The sequence below is a fragment of the Monopterus albus genome, unplaced genomic scaffold, assembly GCF_001952655.1.
Source record: "Monopterus albus unplaced genomic scaffold, M_albus_1.0 scaffold29.1, whole genome shotgun sequence".
NCBI lineage: Eukaryota > Metazoa > Chordata > Actinopteri > Synbranchiformes > Synbranchidae > Monopterus > Monopterus albus.
In genome coordinates, this window is record NW_018127909.1 from 3476334 (window position 1) to 3494870 (window position 18537).

The 18537-nt window shown below is 41.1% G+C and overlaps 2 protein-coding genes across 5 annotated transcripts; both read left to right on the plus strand.

The window, feature by feature from the left end:
* The first annotated feature begins 2338 nt into the window (after positions 1 to 2338).
* notum2 (notum pectinacetylesterase 2) lies at positions 2339 to 10766 on the plus strand. 3 transcript variants are annotated; one of them, XM_020596235.1, is made up of 13 exons: positions 2339 to 2446; positions 3607 to 3870; positions 4062 to 4395; positions 4545 to 4597; positions 5223 to 5318; positions 5430 to 5490; positions 6500 to 6612; positions 6764 to 6866; positions 7269 to 7457; positions 7620 to 7720; positions 8614 to 8761; positions 8931 to 8978; positions 9570 to 10766. In XM_020596235.1, the coding sequence occupies exons 3-13, from the start codon at positions 4064 to 4066 to the stop codon at positions 9871 to 9873; spliced, it is 1548 nt and encodes a 515-aa protein (XP_020451891.1). In that variant the 5' UTR covers positions 2339 to 2446; positions 3607 to 3870; positions 4062 to 4063; the 3' UTR covers positions 9874 to 10766. The 3 variants fall into 3 exon arrangements, with proteins under 3 accessions (XP_020451891.1, XP_020451892.1, XP_020451894.1); XM_020596236.1 differs by having other exon boundaries at positions 3607 to 3852; XM_020596238.1 differs by lacking the exon at positions 2339 to 2446 and having other exon boundaries at positions 3595 to 3870.
* A 1336-nt stretch (positions 10767 to 12102) lies between these two features.
* rps15a (ribosomal protein S15a) lies at positions 12103 to 16249 on the plus strand. 2 transcript variants are annotated; one of them, XM_020596336.1, is made up of 5 exons: positions 12103 to 12187; positions 13087 to 13224; positions 13512 to 13591; positions 13904 to 13989; positions 16102 to 16249. In XM_020596336.1, the coding sequence occupies exons 2-5, from the start codon at positions 13092 to 13094 to the stop codon at positions 16193 to 16195; spliced, it is 393 nt and encodes a 130-aa protein (XP_020451992.1). In that variant the 5' UTR covers positions 12103 to 12187; positions 13087 to 13091; the 3' UTR covers positions 16196 to 16249. The 2 variants fall into 2 exon arrangements, with proteins under 2 accessions (XP_020451992.1, XP_020451991.1); XM_020596335.1 differs by having other exon boundaries at positions 12175 to 12246.
* Positions 16250 to 18537: the final 2288 nt, after the last annotated feature.

Below are 18537 nucleotides of genomic sequence, written 5' to 3' on the forward strand. Positions count from 1 at the left end.
GGGGGGGGGGGGTTCAAATTAGCATAATTTGCAGATTTACACATTCTAATATGATGATGTCATTCATCTTATGTCATTAATTTGACCTTTTATTCTTTTATATAAATCTTTGACTGATTGTGGTTGTGGCATGTTCACAATCGAGGCTAAACATATTTTGCCTGCACGCCAGGAAGGTGACAGAACGCATAGTTGGTTGTGATGGGCTCAGCAGAATGAGCTGCAGCTTCTCACAGTGCACAGAACTTACTCACTTGTCAGCTATCCTTTTCTATGCCTGTTACATCAACCTCCCCACCCCTCCTGAATCCAATACTTTGTATCCCTGCCATCAACCCCTCCTCCATTTATCATACTGATGCATTGCCTGTTTGCAGAAGGTTACCACGCAAGGCCTCTTAACACCTGGTTGTAGGGATTGTTTTGTCCACCCCACCTGCTTGTCTCCTGCAATGGCCCAGCACTTTACACCGATCCTGCTAAGATCTCCCGTCTGTCGTCCTCACTGATTGAATGGAGTGCTCTGGCAGCGCTACTCTTGCCAGGTGTCATAACTCTCGCCTGAGGCTTATTTTCATGTGGCTTGTAAAGGTGCCACTCATGCTCATGTTAATCATGGGCCTCTTTCCCCAGCTGTGCCCTCCACTGTTGGTGACAACATAGATTCAGAGTGATGCTGTCTCAGATTGTCAAATTACACGCAACATGGCAGTAGGAGCTGCGTGGCATACTGTAACAGTGGTGTTTACTTATAACCTTAGTTGAAGGTTTTGTTGTTTCATTCTTGATATAACTTATAGTAGGTGTTTTGATTCATCTCCAGAGTTTGCTGTTGGACCACTCTGTGGTTTGGATCTGTTGTTCATGTGGTTAGATCGTGGAGTTGTAACTTGTGGGTCTCAACCTTTCTGCACAGTGATGCGGGCATAAGAATCCAGCATATGACTACTCTCTCTGGATCGTTGTTCTTTGAAGCTATCAGCTGACAAATGTTCTAGCTTGCGCCTGGGGCCCTCAGCTCTTGAGGCTGGTGATGACACGCATGCTCAGCAGACAAAGTGCCCGGACCACCCAGGCTTTAGGTGTCCTGACCTTGGAGGCTGGCTGTGAAAAATAACAACACAAGGGGAGAAAGAATGCCTCCTGTGCTGCACAAGGGGTCAAGCTGTTGCTGAAGTTCAGCATGTCTCACGAGCCCCTTATGGATCATGCAAACTGTTTGTTTTTCAAAGGTAAAGAGACGAATGTAATAGTTTCCAGAACTTCATCAGGCCTCACTTTGTGTGAATTTGTGTAGTGGTACGTGACTGTGTATGTACATGTTAAGAGAACCCATTAGAGTTTCTGAATCACTAGAGAACACGCATTCATTGTAATGCACAGTTGAGAAGCCTGTTGTGAAAAACGTATCATTCTGTCCAATCTGATATCAAAGAAAAACAGAATAGCAGCAATGCCATCTGTCTGTTCGTGACATTCTGTGAAATGGTGATAGATTTACAGCAGCTTCTTTCGCTTTTCAGCTATTTGAGGTATCTGTTAAACAGATTGTTGCATTGATTTCTGGGAAGACAGATGGTAGTGTGCATTCTTCAAGACAACTGAAAGAATGAAGGATGGTTCAGCTCGGTAGATCAAATTCAGTATAGTGATGTCCTTAGGGTAGATTTTTATTGCACGTAAGTGCATACGATTGCACATATTTTTGAGTAGCTTTGTTTTCTTTCTGGCCACAGTTGAAAGTAGCTAAAATAGCATGAAATGCTTGAAAATGAGACAGAAATACCATTTTTTCTGCCAAAGCAATAAGACAAAACTTGATATATCTGTCTGCCTTGTTTATAAGTCTTTAAACAGTTTGGTGATTATTGCAGACAGTGTACAATAAGCTTTTGCCAAGAGAGATCATTCTCAATACATCCAGAATAAAGACAGCTGTGTTGACACCATTTTACATTTCAGCTTTGACCGAATCATAATGTTTTTATATGTGCCTTTAAAACTGAAACTATTGTATGGCCCTTCATCTGTTATGTATTTCAAGCTTGAATGTAGAGTCGGTCTTCTGTTGTCAGTGCGTTCAGTCTCCCAGGGGTAAATTGAGGGTTTATTGCCTTCATTATAATGTATTCATTCTTTTCTTCTGTTTTCAAGGCGGCCTGCACCCTGCAGTCCTTTCAGCCCCGACAGCCTCTGGCCCCCCGAGCAATCATTATTTGCTGTGATTGACATGTCAGGATGGTGTGCATTTCATTGATGAGAATTTTAGAGCCCTGGGGCTCATGATCCTTCAGTGATAGGTGGTACGTCACCCTACAGTCATCCCGGGGGGGATAGTCACAGATCGGTTTCAAATACTCTGTCTCTTTCTTCACCGAAGGCAAACTAACCTAACCTATCATCCAGGAAACTGCAGAGGCCAATCTGGAGGGGAATGCATCTGTAGGTAAAGACATCTTACCACACACTGCACGAAACCCTTCAACCTGCAGGATAGAAATGTTTTAACCTGCATATTATTTAATCTGTTTAACTAATCTATCTGTATATATAATTAAAAATCACTATTTGGAGTACTACAGTTTTTATCTCCAGTGATGAATCTAAGACTAGAATGGTAAATGGGATCCAAGAGCTTGGGAGTGGAAGTAGTGTTTGTCTGTTGCCTGAAATTATCCTCAAAATCTAAAACAGTTTCAGCAATCCACCTTAAGCTGTGATCTAATATCTCTGGATTCAAGGAGCAGTTTGGATTTGGTTTTATATGCACAAGCTTTGCTCATTACAGGAGAACGGTAATTTCTCAGCATTAAACAACTAAGCAACACATTAAAAATAGCATAATGACAATTATAAGGCAAGATTCAGATCAGAGTTTTCATTCAGATTCAGTTTTTTGGGGCAGGGGATGACTTTGTCATTTTCGCTTCTTCTCCTGTAGTAGAATAATACAAATTTTATTATATGAGATCCAAGAAGATCTGCTTTATAGTTCAATCACTGTGTACTGTATGAAGTAACAAATAGCAAAAACAAACAAACAAAAAAATGGAAATAATCCTATAGTTTTTTATTGGGATTTATCAAATACTGACTCAAACTCCTGCACTTCTTTGAATGTTCTCCAGATGAACAACACATAAAGGTGGTTAGGGAAGAAAGAGCTGTTATTGGCACATAATATGGAGACTTGTTTAAGAAATTTTACAACCATGTGCAATGTGCTTGGTGCCACAACTTAGTAGTGTCCACCACCTGTGCCTTGAGAGTGACAGCCAAATTGCTGACAATGCAAGAACCTTACTCTACTATTCATTCCTATGTCGGAACGTGTTTGAGGTGCGTGCTCCAGTGACCTCTGGGTCACATACCATGCAAAGTTTATATGCAGTTATGCTGACCATGTAGATCAAAACACTTGCAATCAGAGGTGGATGGTGGGAGGGAGAAGAAAAGAGGGGATGGGGTTAAGGAGAGCTTGAGCCATGGTCAAACGGGAAAGTGCAGGGTGTGTGCAACAACGTGAAATATGTTGAAGAGGCGCGTGTGTTATTTTTTCTCCTCGCCACTGGTTGTCCAGTAACTCCCCTCATTGCGTGTCATCAGCATTTTATCACAGGGCCTGGCAGGAGCTGCGAGAGAAAACAAGAGGAAATCTGATCCATATGGTGGCACTATAAAGCTCACCGCTGATTTGCAGGCTTCATCAAAACCTGATCAAGGCTTCATCACTACTCACGACTGGCATCCTCCTCTCACACCTGGTCACTGTGCTCTGATCTTCTCACTCTCTCCTCAGCAGCACCGATTATCTGGCTGACCCCTGGGGTGCCTCAACAACAGTCTTCAAAGGTGATTCTTCTTAGAGAGGTACATTAATTTCCAGGTCAAAAATTGTTGGATTTAATTCAGGCAACAAGGTATTGACCATGAAATTAGAAGATGCAGAAGATCTGGTCATCGTAACACTGATTTTTCAGGTTTTGCATATGCATAAATAAAGCCAGATTTAGAGCCAGTAATAATGCATTCCATGTATCTTGTTTCTCATGTTGCCTCAGATATGAAGATACTGGGACAAGTTGCTTTCTTGCTTTTGCTCGGGGGAATCTGGTGTCAGAACAACCGTAATGTGAAAGCTAGTGGCAAGTCCACCAAGAAGTCTGGTGGGAACCAAGGAGGTGATGCTGCTCAGACATCCCCTGTGGCTGATCTTACTCCTGGAAGCACTAGAGGGTCTGGAAGCCCTGGAAACACCAGAGGTGCTGGTGACACAGCTGAAGCAGGAGGGGATGGAGCTGCAAGAGCTCGAGCAGCCAGACCACAGGCAGATGATATGAGGCTGCACTTCCTCAAGAACACCCAAGTTACATGTAACGATAGAACAGCAGCTGGGTGAGATGTCTGCATGTCATACTTCTCTCACTTGTTTTCCTAAAACTAAATGCTTGCATTTGCTATCTTTTTGCTAATTAATACAGTGATTTCAGAAGCTACACATGGCTGCTTTATTTCCTCCTTCTCGTTTATTTGTGGTTCTTTAGGTTTTACCTAAAGGAGTTCAGAGGAAGCCGCCGCTGGCTGTTATTTCTGGAGGGTAAGTATTTAAAAACCCAACTGGTTAATTTGGTCCCCAAAGGTCAGCTTGTTGTGACGTGATGCACCTATTGGAATTGTAATGTAAGTTATCTTGTTTGGTCATCTTCTGCTTTTCTGCTTTTTCAGTTGCTGCCTGTCACTTTTGACAGGTTTAGGATGAGGGGAATTTTTTTGAATTGTCCTCAGACTTGACTGTTAATTTTGGGGATCATGGAAGAGGTGTGCATTGGATTTCCCAAACACAAATATTTTACCTGCCTGAAATGACATCGGGATTTCTGAGCGTATTTCTTTGATTGGTAGAGCCTAAATAATTGGTTTTGCTGAATTTGATCAAGTCAGATTAAATATTGTTCTTTTGCTGCAGTTGTAAGAGAAACCAGTTTGCATAAGCTGACAGTAAGTCAGCAAATCAGGTGCTGACAGTTTGTAAATTAAAGAAATCCTTCATATTTTTTGTCTAACTCTGAGTGAATGTCAATTTGAATGTCTTGTTTGCAAACCAGGCTACAGGTGCATTCCTTTCCCTCTTCATTCCTCACAGGCCTGTGCATTGGGCTAATGAGGGTCTCCCTCTCTGTGCTCTGATGTGAATGTCTAATGTTAGTATGTTTTATTTTTAGGTGGCTGGTGCTGCTACAGCAAAGAGACCTGTGATTCCAGGTACCAAAATATCCGCCGACTAATGAGCTCATCGGCGTGGCCCCAAACAAAAAGAGGTAGGCCAGCTGGCCATGTTTTAAAATGCATGTCATGCATGTTCCCATAATGCTACTTGTTTTACATAAAGAGACTAATGCACATCTCTTTGATCTCTGTTGGATTTGCAGGAACTGGAATACTGTCTTCTCAAGCAGAGGAAAACCCACACTGGTATAATGCAAACATTGTGTAAGTACCTGTATATCTTCAGTGTGTGTCTTTATTCTCTAGCTACTGAAAGTATGGCAAGCACATAGTTTGTGAGCGTTGATCTTCTCCCCATCATTGTTCAACAGGATAAAGTTAAACACACAATCCCGTGGACATGAAAATATGAACTAATGGCAGAAATCCCTATTACAACAGCAGGGAACCAGTTGTGTTTGTACTTCTAGTTGTTTCTGTTTTTTTTTTTTAACTTAAAAATGTATTCATTACATTTTGTGACACTTGGGGGAGGGGAACAAAGTGTAAACACAACAATCAGTGGTATAAGAAGTACTGACACTGTTTACTTAAGTAAATGTAGCAATACCATAGTGTAAGAATGCTCTGTTACAAGTAAAAGTCCTACATTCAAAACTTTACTTAATATGCACATATATAAATTCTGTTCTTGATTATTCAAATACTTGATTCTGTCTATTTTTGAGTATTTGGAATTTATTTATCAGGATGTGTGTGAGGTGCTTGTTTCTCATGGTGTTATGTTGTTTGTTCTCCATTGCTGCTGAAACACTGAATTTTCCCCATTGAGGATTAATAAAGTACCTACCTACCTACAAACCCACCTACTATAGCTAGCTGGAAATAAGATTGATGAGAGCACAGAGAGTGAATAAAATCTGCAAAGGTGTGAGCTGTAAAATCAAAACAAAGCACTGAAGAAAGCTAAAATGCTCCACATAGCCGAGGGGAACTGTGGTGTGAGTTGATAATTTTTTGAAAGTTTCTCAACATGACTGGCCCCTTTTGTGTTACATATAGTCATTTTTTCCACTGTTAATGTATAAATGTTGAGTAGTGCAGCTTTAAAGTAAGAAATAACCCATTTCAGTTGTCTTACAAATGACAATTGGTCTGGTATGGCCAAATGTCCCAATTTCTGATATTTGACAAATATTTATGGAAGAGAGAAGGACTTTTATGAGGACTTCAGGCTTCAGTCTAACAAAAGCGATTGTCTCCTATTCTGTAGATTCATCCCATACTGTTCCAGTGATGTATGGAGTGGTACTGGGCTTGCCCCAACCCCTCCTGTGAGACCACGACAAGGCAAAGAGAAAGAGAGAGATAGAAATTCAAATACAAGTATGTTTCTTCAGCTCCCTCAGCATTTTTGTCAGGGAGGGTCCTCTTAACAATGACAGATCTGTGCCTCTCTTTGTTATAAGCGAACATAACTAATCTAACTTTTCTGTCTGTACTTCTTCCAGTTATTTGATGTCTTTTTTGTTACCAGCTGAGTATACCTTCATGGGATCCCTGATCATCCGTGAGGTAATCAAAGACCTCATCCCCAAAGGCATCAAGCAGGCCAAGGTTGTTATGCTGTCTGGCACAAGGTGAGTTTGTTTTATTGCTCACCCCGTGATGCTGACCGCTGCTTTTGAACAACAAGATCTCTCTGTGCCATCTGGACCATCTCCATGCTAACATTAAACAATAGAAGTCCTATTTTTGGTGCATCCTCTTATCAACAATAAAGATATCTACAGTCAGCTGTGAACAGTGACATAATGTCTATTAAAGGGCCTTGCCCTGTAATGATGAGCATTCCTCCCAGGTTAGCAACATGGTTGTTGGAACGCTCTCGAACCCTAAAACAGGATCTACTGTCTGAATGCAGGGCTGCTAAAGTTTTACTTCCCTGCTGTTAGCTGGCATGTGCTGTCATTTTGATAGCCATAGTGAAAATGTTGCTCTCAAAGCCAAACTATTTATTGATTTTCTTGGCTCCTGTGCAGTGCTGGCGGGACAGGTGTTTTGCTGAACATTGAGAGGGTGGCCAGTCAGCTGGTGCAGCTTGGTGCAGAGGCTCAGGTCCGTGGTCTAGTGGATTCTGGCTGGTTTCTGGAGAGTAAGCAGCAGACATCACCTAACTGCCCTGAGACTGTCTCCTGCTCACCTGAAGATGCTATCAAGATAGGACTCAGGTAAGGACTCAGTCTTCTGGCACCGTCACAGGTCAGAAGTAGAATTACAAATAAACTCTTACTATACAGTGCTGTTTCATTTGACTTTTTACTGTTATTTAAAGTGATAACGCAGCTGAGCAGTAAATTTGTGTGTGTAAACGGTGTGTATTATTTTCTCAGGCTGTGGAATGGGGTTGTGCCTGACAGATGCCGACAGCTCTATAAGAAAGGGGAGGAGTGGCAGTGCTTCTTTGGACACAAGTTATACTCTACCTTGACCTGTGAGTGCTGGCTGCTGCCTAAGGTTTATCATGGTGTTGTAGTATTGTACTGTACTTTATAACTGACATTAGCTGTTTAGATGTCATGTGCACAGAAATATGAGAGTTATGAAATCAATTTGCTCAGAATCACAAATGTGATGCAATGTGGAAATATGACAACCCTCACTTCCTGGACAGCTGATATTTTGTAGATCTGACAGCTATGACAGCCCTCCATGTAAGCTTAAAGCCCCCACGTGGGATTTCACAATATCTGACATTGGTGACCTCCAGTGCTAGTACAAACACAAGGTAATGTGGAGACACAACACAGATTCAAGATGAGAGTTCTAATACAGAAACATGACCACTTGTACACGCATCAGCATGACAGTATCTACCAAAAACCACATAAATCACCTCTGGGAAAATGTATTTGATTTGTACTTTGAATTTTTTTATTTGGCCCATGTCCATTCCAGTATCATGGAGGGGGCATGATTTATGTCCTATAGTGCAACCAGCCACCAGGGGGCGATCAAGTCACAGTGTCGTCACTTCTGGGAGCTGTCGTGCCATCCATATTTTATTTAGTCGATCAGCAGGTTTCAGAGAGTGTGTTTATCAGAGCTTGGGTGCTAAAGACAACTGCCAGTTGCCTCTATACACAGCACTAATGAGAGCTGTGAGAATTAACTGGAACAGTAAAGTCATCAGCTATAAAACCAAAGCAATTAGCTAAAACAAGTTATAAAGCTCTGTTGAGCTGAGGGGAATTGCAAAGTCTGGTAATGACTCTATGTGGATTCATCATGACTCCATTCACATTACACATAATCATCTGACTCACTATTAATATAATAATATTGGTTTAAGCAGCTTTAATATTGAGCTCTTTGTGTTCCCTGTAGCCCCTCTGTTTGTCGTGCAGTGGCTGTTTGATGAGGAGCAGCTGAGGGTGGAGAACATATACATGGGAGGACAGAGCCTGTCTGAAGAGCAGTGGCAATACATAAGGAACCTGGGCACTGAGCTGAAGAACTCTCTCAGAGATGTTACGTAAGTTCCCAACAACTCATTCAGAAGCGTAACATAACATGTAGCTATCTGCCCGAATGATTAGTAACAACAGATTCAAGCCTGTTATTTCTCAGGTGGTACAAATGATAAATGTGGACTCAAGCACCTACCAGATATGACTGCTCTCTGCTGTTTGTATATTTTTCAGGGCTGTATTTGCTCCATCCTGCCTCTCGCACACAATGATCACCAAGAGGTAAGAATGGCTATTTGACGCCTGTGGTGTTACACCTTTACGCCTGCTGCTCCTCATTTTATTTCACTTTTACCAGTGGCCATCTCTGCGTAGTGAGCTCATGCTGCTGTTTCTGCTGCTCGTTCATCATGCCACATTCTTCATGTCACCAAATGCCATTTGGCACTTTCCCCAACCCCTCAGTACCCCCTGAACATAACCATTCTTCTGCTGCACACATGGGTATTGGTGGGTCTGGGCAATCATCATTGGATTTATAGAGTCAGGCTAAGTTATATCTATTTTTTGAGGGTGAAGATTTTTTATGGAAGGAACAAAAAGTCCAAGGTCATTGTAGATAATTCTGCAGTTGCAGTTCTGCAACATACCACTTTCTCCACCAAAATAATGAACAGAGCAAAGTGCAAACCATGTGATTAGACCATGACATGGCTGATTCCGGGTCCTCAGTTGCTAATTACAGTCTTCTTACTTATCTTACTTATTCCTTTGCTTTTGTAATACATTTCCATTCACTTTCCTTTTCATTCTCAAACATTGTCTCTCTCTTTATTTCTAATCTGTAACTTCTCTGCCTTGTTGATCTTCTAGTAACTGGATGAGTTTCCAAGTTAGAGGCACCTCTCTGGCACGTGCCCTGCACTGCTGGGACAGGAATCTGGAGGCAATCCGCAACAACAAGACACCTGCTAAAGGTTGTCCTTTTCACCTGGTGGACACCTGCCAGTGGCCCCAGTGCAACCCCACCTGCCCAGCCTTGGTGGATCAGGCCACCCATCAGGAGCTCACCCTGCTCCAGATGCTTGTAGCCATGGGCCTTGACCTCCAGAAGCTGGGTCTAGATCCCCAGGGAGAAACAGATTCTCTAGCCAGCATGGTGAGCAATGGTGGCTAACTGTAAAAGTGGATACCAGCGAGATAGCCAAGCAAAGGCTTGATAACGGGATAAATGTATTGAAATTTTAGTGTAACCATAGAAATAGTACAGAAATCAGGTTACAACATCTTGTGTTGCTCAGCATTCCATTATGCTCCATGTGTCTGTTCAACTGGTGACTTGGCTGGTAGGTATGTCAATATATCTGGTTCTGGGTGGTTTGGCTCCCCCTCTACTGGACACCAGAGGAAAGAGCTGTGGGTGGAAACTAAAGGCTTTTCAGTTGTACTGGTTGAAGAGCTTTGAGTTTTAGCAAATGGCTGGACAAACCTCCAACAACATTTCATCCTGTTCACTCTACAGGAGAATTCAGAGCATGGTAGTAGAGTTGAGTTATTTTTTATGAGTAGAGGCAAGTGCAAAATGTCAGAGGTACAAACATGTTGCTTAGACAGGACTTATAAGAAGAAGAAACATTTGCACACCTTATACTGTAGCTTGTAGCATTTAAATTAGCAATAAATAATGTGTTATTCTTATCCTTTCTGTCCAAAGGTCATGCCTTTCATATGCTATTCATGATTTTGACTTTTCAGATTCTGATTGTTACATTATAAAATACAAAAACTGCACACACACTTCCACTTCCAATGACACTGACTGTGTTTTTGTGGCTTAGTATGTAGCTCCTGATGCTGTGCAATTTTACACACACACACACACCCACCAAATGTGTGTGTGTGTGTGTGTGTGTAATAAAGGAAATAATCACTATTCTACAAGAATTCATATCATTAGTAATATAACACAGTTTAAACTTTAAACCTGCTCTCTTAAATAATGTTGTGCTAGTTTTGAAAGTCATTTAGAGATTTACTGAAACTATATGTTTTATTTTCATCTAGGTACTATAATGACTCAAGTGATAAGGATTTGATTACAATTGTAATTGATGATAATAAGTACCAGACTGAGTTGTTGCACTGTTGAAACAGAAAATAAAAACATAAATTGGCTCTGACAATGTGAACTCTGTATTTTATGGCTCATCCAGATCAGTTCATTTTCTTGACATCAGTGTGCATGTCAACTGACCTAATGAAAGAAACAAACATGAGTCATGCTTGATATTGGCTTTTAATTAAACTTTTCTTAGATTGGGTTGTATGTTAGCCTAAGTTCATGGTTAGGCATACATATTCTCTTGAAAGGGTATACATTGTAAATACCTTTGCTAATCAGAAATAATTTAAAAAGCAGACAGCACAAATGTACTATGTGGAACAGCACTGTGGCCCTAGAGTCTGCTACAGTAGAAACACAGAGACCAGCAGAAACAACAAGTGTGGAGGATGTGAAATGCTGAAGGCTGACTTGAATGTATTATGTTGCTGGACTGCCACTGGAGACTGTGCTTTTTAAAAATTTGACAACCTTAACACTTCTCATTGACCTTCCTTTTTGCTCTGAAAATGTGTGTATAAACAAAGAGGCTTTATTGTGTATCATGCTGGCAACATCTATTCTTTTGTTTTCCAACAAATCCACCTAAGAGTTAAACACAAACCAATAAAGAGCACTGCAAAATTGGCACACATTTCCTACAGTTCTTGTCTGACACTTGCAAAATCAAAATCAAATCAAATCAAATCATATTTTATTTGTATAGCGCCAAATTACAACAAAAGAGCAACCCAGAGCATCATGGGGCCCCCTAGCAGCCTAGGCCTATAGCAGCATAACTAAGGGAAGGCTCAGGGTCACCTGATCCAGCCCTAACTATAAGCTTTATCAAAAATGAAAGTCTTAAGTCTAATGTTAAAGGTAGAGAGGGTGTCCGCCAACTGAACTGAGACTGGGATTGGTTCCATAGGAGAGGAGCTTGATAGCTAAAGGCTCTGCCTCCCATTCTGCTTCTGTGGACTCTAGGAACCATAAGTAAACCTGCACTGTGAGAGCGAAGTGCTCTGTTAGGATGATAAGGCTCTACGAGGTCTTTAAGATACGATGGAGCCTTGTCATTAAGGGCTTTGTATGTTAGGAGAAGGATTTTAAATTCTATTCTGAATTTTACAGGGAGCCAGTGGAGAGAAGCTAATATGGGAGAGATATGCTCTCTCTTGCTAGTTCATTTTAAAATTTAAAAACCCTCACTGAGCAAATTTATGCCACATTACAACTGCTCTCTGTCATTTCATATTGACCCAGCTGATGCACAGTGCAGTAGTTTCGTGGTGGTGTAGGTTATCTCGCCTTCAACGACTCTTGGATTTTTTCCCATATTGCATTGCAGTATTTTTCTACTTCCTCTTTCCGCCATATTGCAGAGCCGGTAAGATATCTTTTCTCAGTTTCACCGTCGATCTTTTGAGTATCTGAAGCATCTGGATGTTAAGTATTTCATTTATATGATCATCTGCAAGCGAAAGTTCATAGCAGTCATTTGGGATGATTATCGTCTTGATTAGCTAAACGAATTAATCACATTTGGGCTATTAAGTGTCATCTAGTAGACACTCACCCTGGCCCTGGGAATCGGTGCGTTCAAGGCGCATTGAAAAGTATTTGGTTTGGCACCATATACTAGAATCTTTATTTAAGTAAGACATGTAAGCTGTCGGTTGAAATCTTCGTGCAACACATTTCGTTCGCAGTCGACGCCGTTTTGAACCGTGTACGCGTAAAGAGATTTTTGCGTTGGTAATAAAGTCGGCTAGGCTAGGTAGCTTTTCTGTGCTGATGAAGGACCATGCTTTGATGGGAGTTAGCACAGTAATTCAAACACCGTTACCCACAGCGAGTAAAATGAGACTGGTTTCAGAAAAGTCGTTACCCAACGTAACTTGCTAATGTTAGCCAAGCTAAGCTACTAGTAATCTATTTGTGAACAGTGGAAGCGTTTGGACTTACTAAATGCTAACTGCTCGTATGCTGTTCATCTTTTACGCCTTCGTTTCCATTTTGCCTTTTATAAGCCAAGGGGGTCAGAATATGTTGTTAAAAGGAAATAAAATGTTCAAGTTATTTTAATCGATGAGGGACAGTTATCAGTGTGACAATATAGACTTGGTCACCTCTCCAAAGTTGTAAAGCATTGACTTGGATGAGCTGGTTTGGGGGCGCAGGATAAATGGTCCTGGCCAGAATAGGTTGTGAAATAGTGCATGGCTTATTTTGTTTTAGTTAGCTCACATTTCTCATATTGAATGCCTGTTATTTTTCTGTCTGCAGGCATCATGGTGCGCATGAATGTTCTGGCAGATGCTCTTAAATGCATCAACAATGCTGAGAAGCGTGGGAAACGCCAGGTCCTCATTAGGCCCTGCTCCAAGGTTATTGTGCGCTTCCTAACCGTCATGATGAAGCATGGTGAGTGGTTTGGGTTTCTGGTGTGTCTGTGTGTGGTGAGTGGGTATCTTGAAAAACCTAAGTTCATGTTGATTATTTGGGCATGTAATATCGGCAGTGCTAGCCATCAGTCAACATATGGTTTTAGAATTAGTGGTAGGATATACAGTGTTTAGTTAGTAAATGTGAGGTAAGCATGTAGCTGACAAGGTAATAGCTTGTCTCAGTCAAATCTGAGACAAGTAGCTCATCAATTCAAAGTGCAAGCGCTTTAATTTGTGGTGGTGTTCTGTTATTTGTACCGTCAGGTTACATTGGTGAGTTTGAAATCATTGATGACCACAGAGCCGGAAAAATAGTCGTCAATCTCACAGGCAGGCTGAACAAGGTAAAGTCACCTCTTTGATTATTCCTGTCATGGCTTGTAAGACGATTTCAAGTAAATACTAACTATATGTTTGAGATAGTTGGCAAGTAACTTTTTATTAAACTAGTTGTTGCTAGAGTGCCCTTGGTCACCTTGTCTTTAATTGGTCCACCTTTTCATTTGGTTTAGAAAGTGGTAAATGCAGCAGCAGCAGCCTTCTGGCTAGGCTCAGGGGAATATAATGGTCATCTTACAATTTAAAGCTTTAGCTTTGTCTGTTTGCTACCTCGAGTGTGTGTGAATGTGGACTGTAAACCACTATTTTTCTTCCAGTGTGGCGTGATCAGTCCACGATTTGATCTCCAGCTCAAGGACCTGGAGAAGTGGCAGAACAATCTGCTGCCCTCAAGACAGTTCGGGTGAGAATCCCATACGCTGAGTTTGTACTGTGCACCTGATAAACTGAAACATTGCATGTCTATTGTTAGTCTGCTAGAAATTGTTTGCTGACTTTAAAAGTTCCAGTGGTTTCCTGTCTTGCTCTTAATCACTGAATTGTGATTTGAGAAGTCCCCAAATTACCAGCCATGACTTTTGCTTGGCTCACCACTGTGTTTGAAGCTGCTCAACAAAAGTCTCATAGTTAGATGTGTTGAGGCTCATAATGTCAATATGTCATACAGCTGTCTTGTGTTTGAATGAGATATCTTTTGTACCACTATGTGACTAATGCCCATTGGTTCTTGAGTATTTGACTGGACAAAGTCAGCTTTTCTACAGCTGCTAATAAACACAGGATCGTTGTCCTGCAGATACAGAAGAATACAGTGCTGCCACTAACTACTGTTCTATTAAATAATATCTCAACTTTTTCACTGATTAGTTGATTAAATGGTTGAATTGTCTTCCAAGCTCATCATCCATGAACCACAGACTATAAAAGAAGGCACAAATACAGTACACACACACTGGTGCCATCAGAGTAGAGCAGGTCCAGCCCTAGAAGAATAAGATAAAACTTCCACATAAGCTTGTCAGCGCAGACAGAAATGATGCCCTTTTACAAGGTGTCTTTGTTTTGTAGCACCTTGTCATTCCTCTCTGTTCCCTGTTAATTTGTTTCGAGCGGGTGACTGTGGCATTTCATGCATTGCTTTTGTCACTGTATTACACTGCAGGCTAAAATTCATAAACTGTAAGGAGGAAAGGGGGTTTGCTGATTGAGTTTTTGTGTTAGTTGTGGAACTGCCTGAAGTGTAACTGCATGTTGATAAAGGCAGTAGGCATGATGCAACTGTGCATGGACCAGAATGTGTAGCACAGACATTGAACCATTTATCTATCATATTTTAACCCACTAATATATATATGACAGGCTTCTGTTCTTCTAAACACACTGAATTGCTGCTTTTGTTATGCAGGTGTTTGTGGGATATGACTGAGCTGCTGAAATGTGTACTTTTGTGGAGTAGTTTGAACTAGTGTCAGCCTGTGTAACTCCACGCTAGTATTGCAGCTATTTGCACTTAATGATGTTGCCCATGATGGTTTTCTTTTTGTGATTATAGATGGCCTCATGCAGTCAGAGTCCAGTTTGAATCCTTAATTGTGCATTTTATAAAGGGTGTTTTTGTTGTTAGCTGATGCAGCAGACAGAAGAGGGAATGGCATGTAAAGACTGAAGCTGATTCCAGGTTGCCTGTTAGGCTGCTATTGGATATAGATTTAATATGAATTTTGCATGTTTTGTCAAGCAGAGTAATAGTTTTCTAGCTAAAAACAAAAACTACATCCAGTTTTCATCACTGCATCATCTAAACAAATAGCAAGAATTGTCTCACAGCTTTGTTCATCGACTTGGGTACCTGTAGCTGGGCATCAGTGGGTTTTGGACTGTGTATAGCGTATTGCTTTAGTACCAGACATACACCACTGTTTTTATTGCTTTTGATTTGTCTGCACTCACTATACTTGAAAGCTTTTCCATTTGATGTGCACACAGGTGAACCAACCCCGGGCATGTTAGTTCAAGTTATTTACCTGCAGAGCTGTACATTACAGTTGCAGCCGCAGTCTCAGATCCACTAAATTCAGTCATACTTGGAGACCCTGCAGACAGGAAGCATCGCCCTGCATCTTTTCCTTTACAGTTATCTTCATGCAGTTTATACACTGACTTGCTGTCAAATGGAGGTTGTACACTGGGTTTTCATTGCAGTTAATCATCCTGTGACTGTTTGTTGTCTGAAAGTATTTTTGGAGGCCTACCTATATTTTGCTCCTTTACACTTGCTACATGGACAGTTGGAGTCGAAGTGCTGTTGCCGCTGATGTGTGATCAGCTTTTTGGTTATATCTAACAAACCTTTTTTTCCCCACATACCTGGTACCAATTTGGCTTTTAATAATCAAGATCAATGTGAAAAAAGTTGTGTGTTACACAGTGCCTCTTTTGAGGCTATCGGGAACACCTGCACCGTGATGTATTTAGCTTCTTAAGTGTGTGACATTTTTCACTTGCATTTCCACAGGTATATTGTGTTGACCACCTCAGCTGGCATCATGGACCATGAAGAGGCCAGACGGAAACACACAGGAGGCAAAATCCTTGGATTCTTTTTCTAAAATGTAAAGAACTGCAAATAATAAAAAAAACTACCAGGGGAAACCTTGGTCGTCTATTGTTGACTTATTTCAAAGGTTTCTGTGGAGAAATGGCTGCAGCTGTTGTCAGAGGTTCAGTAGTAGTCCTTTAGACAAGACAAGTCCTTGGAGAGTGCACTACGTTGCTGGTGTTGTGTGGTTGTCTGATAAGAAAACTTGACATTTCAACTCCTTTGACGGCATTTGATTCTGTCCTTTAATAAATGCCACAAACACATGGGACTAGACAATGTAAACATTTTAATGGAACTGGAAAAACATTAGTGAAGGGAAAATGAATCCCTTGTACTATCTAAGACTATCTGTTTATGCTGCAAAAAAGAAAAACAAGTTTCAGTGCTTCAAGCGATGTCAAGTATGGAGATAGTTGGTGTGTACGTACAACTTGTAGCAGCCCTTACAGACTGGCCAAACATGCTTCCTTGGTTTTAATAGATTTACCCCGGTGTATGTTATTAAATCTGTAATACTTGGTTTGGAAGTCACAGTACAATGCCTGTCCAGTGAACCTAGATTTAGAGTATTTTTGTGTCACAAAACTTGATGCACTAAATTATTTACCCAACATTCCTTATAAGTTGAGATGTGATTGGAAAATATTGACAGTATTACTTCAGTAATATGGTTCAAGATGTACAGAACTCCAGAAGAGGAAAAAGATATGAAAGCAAGGAAATTGTAAATAAAATTTAAGGAACAAGATAGCTGTAAATTGCAGGTTAATTCTGCTCTAAAAATGTTAATCCAACACTACAGCTTTTTTTTTTTTTTTTAATATTCAAAGCAACCGTAAACGGATGCAAAGCATCCAAATATGTGGGACCAAAAAGGAAGCTACACTTCATGTACAGACAAGTTGTAATGGAAATTGTTGGGTTCAAATTAGGCAACAGCACAGCATGTTTGAGTGGCAGCATAAAAATATAAAGTTTTTTGTACTTGTGGGAGGAAGTCCATCTGTGGTCGTTGGTTTTTATCTGACTGAAGCTGAATAAGCAGTAACGAGACTGTTTCAGCCACTTTTGCCTTGATTAAACTTCTAGCTGGCTGTAAAACTGAAAATGTGCTACATTGATCAGGTGACCTACCAACTGCAGCAGCTACTGAGTAGAAGGGCATTCAGGAAGCGGATGTAGATGCTTAGGGAGATGACAAAAACACTTGAAAGTGGTTGAATTTTAAGGCGCACACTTCAGAGGCCTGTATTACCTTACCGCATCCTGTGATCCAACTCCAGCCTCAATGTACATGCTGTTGCTGTGTCCCCAGTGGCCATTAGCCTGAGAGCTGCCACATCTCTGCTACACACTTGCCAGCCTGTAAAGAGCCCTGGCTTTGTGCCCCTGCAATCCTCTCACTAGAGTGACCTTTTCAGGGCTCCTCGGGGTATTTGGTCTTGTCCCCTGGCCTCTGAAGTCTGGCTGCTGACCTCGCATTAGACTCTGAAGAGATGTATTGGCCTGCTAATGCAACAGCTCTGTCCAAGTGCCCCATGCGGACTACGGCTGCACTGACTGACTGCCTCCCCTATGGCTTCACAACACCTAAGCTCTGCCTTTTAATGGGGGAAAAAACAAACTCATGTTGCTGCTTTAAAGACTGGGGATGTATGCTCTGAGAGTTCAGAAACGATAAACAAGTGTGCAGCTTAATGCTGTTAGCAGTGAGCCTTCTGACATTAAAATATTTGGGATCAGCTGTCTCGCCAGCAAGAGATAAAGTAGTATTTTGGATAGTGTGAATAGTTTGATAAGGCTTTTTTGTCTTTTAAAATGAGGGGATTGGCAAGGTGTCAAAGAGAGGAAAAAAACCTAAAAGAGGTTTGGGTGAATTCTCCAGACGAGTTGGTTGAACACACTGAGCATGTAACTATTATGAAATATGTGAGGAATGTTAAAAACCTTCATGAGTCTCTTTCTCTCATCCCATTCTTCATTCTTGAGCTTTCAAATGAGAAGAAAAGTTTTAAACCAGAAATCTCAGAAAGAAGCCTTCACCAGACATGCTGTCAGACTTCAGGATGAGGGCAGTCCCCTGGAGAGAACTGTGTGAACATCAGCTCTTAAAAACTAATCTCGGGTGAACTTTGCATGGTGGCATTTACATGCCCTTTCACGCAGATTACAGCTATACGCCATCATTTATCACTGAACAAGACTGCTGTGTTACTTAATCAAAAAATACAGGTATGAATCAAAATAGTATATCAGATACAGTGGCTTTCTAAAAGGGGGGGGGGTTGCCATTTGATTTACACAACAGTCAAACACTTTGAAGGTGCAATTTTGTGTTCTTTTTTTTTG

What these genes read in the sequence shown, in the direction of transcription:
- notum2 (XM_020596235.1), top strand. Translation starts at nt 4,064, where the DNA reads ATGAAGATACTGGGACAAGTTGCTTTCTTGCTTTTGCTCGGGGGAATC. An exon ending in GCTATCAAGATAGGACTCAG is followed by an intron (nt 7,458 to 7,619) that starts GTAAGGACTCAG and finishes TTATTTTCTCAG; the next exon opens with GCTGTGGAATGGGGTTGTGC. An exon ending in AACTCTCTCAGAGATGTTAC is followed by an intron (nt 8,762 to 8,930) that starts GTAAGTTCCCAA and finishes TATATTTTTCAG; the next exon opens with GGCTGTATTTGCTCCATCCT.
- rps15a (XM_020596336.1), top strand. Translation starts at nt 13,092, where the DNA reads ATGGTGCGCATGAATGTTCTGGCAGATGCTCTTAAATGCATCAACAAT. An exon ending in AACCGTCATGATGAAGCATG is followed by an intron (nt 13,225 to 13,511) that starts GTGAGTGGTTTG and finishes TTGTACCGTCAG; the next exon opens with GTTACATTGGTGAGTTTGAA. An exon ending in TCACAGGCAGGCTGAACAAG is followed by an intron (nt 13,592 to 13,903) that starts GTAAAGTCACCT and finishes TTTTTCTTCCAG; the next exon opens with TGTGGCGTGATCAGTCCACG.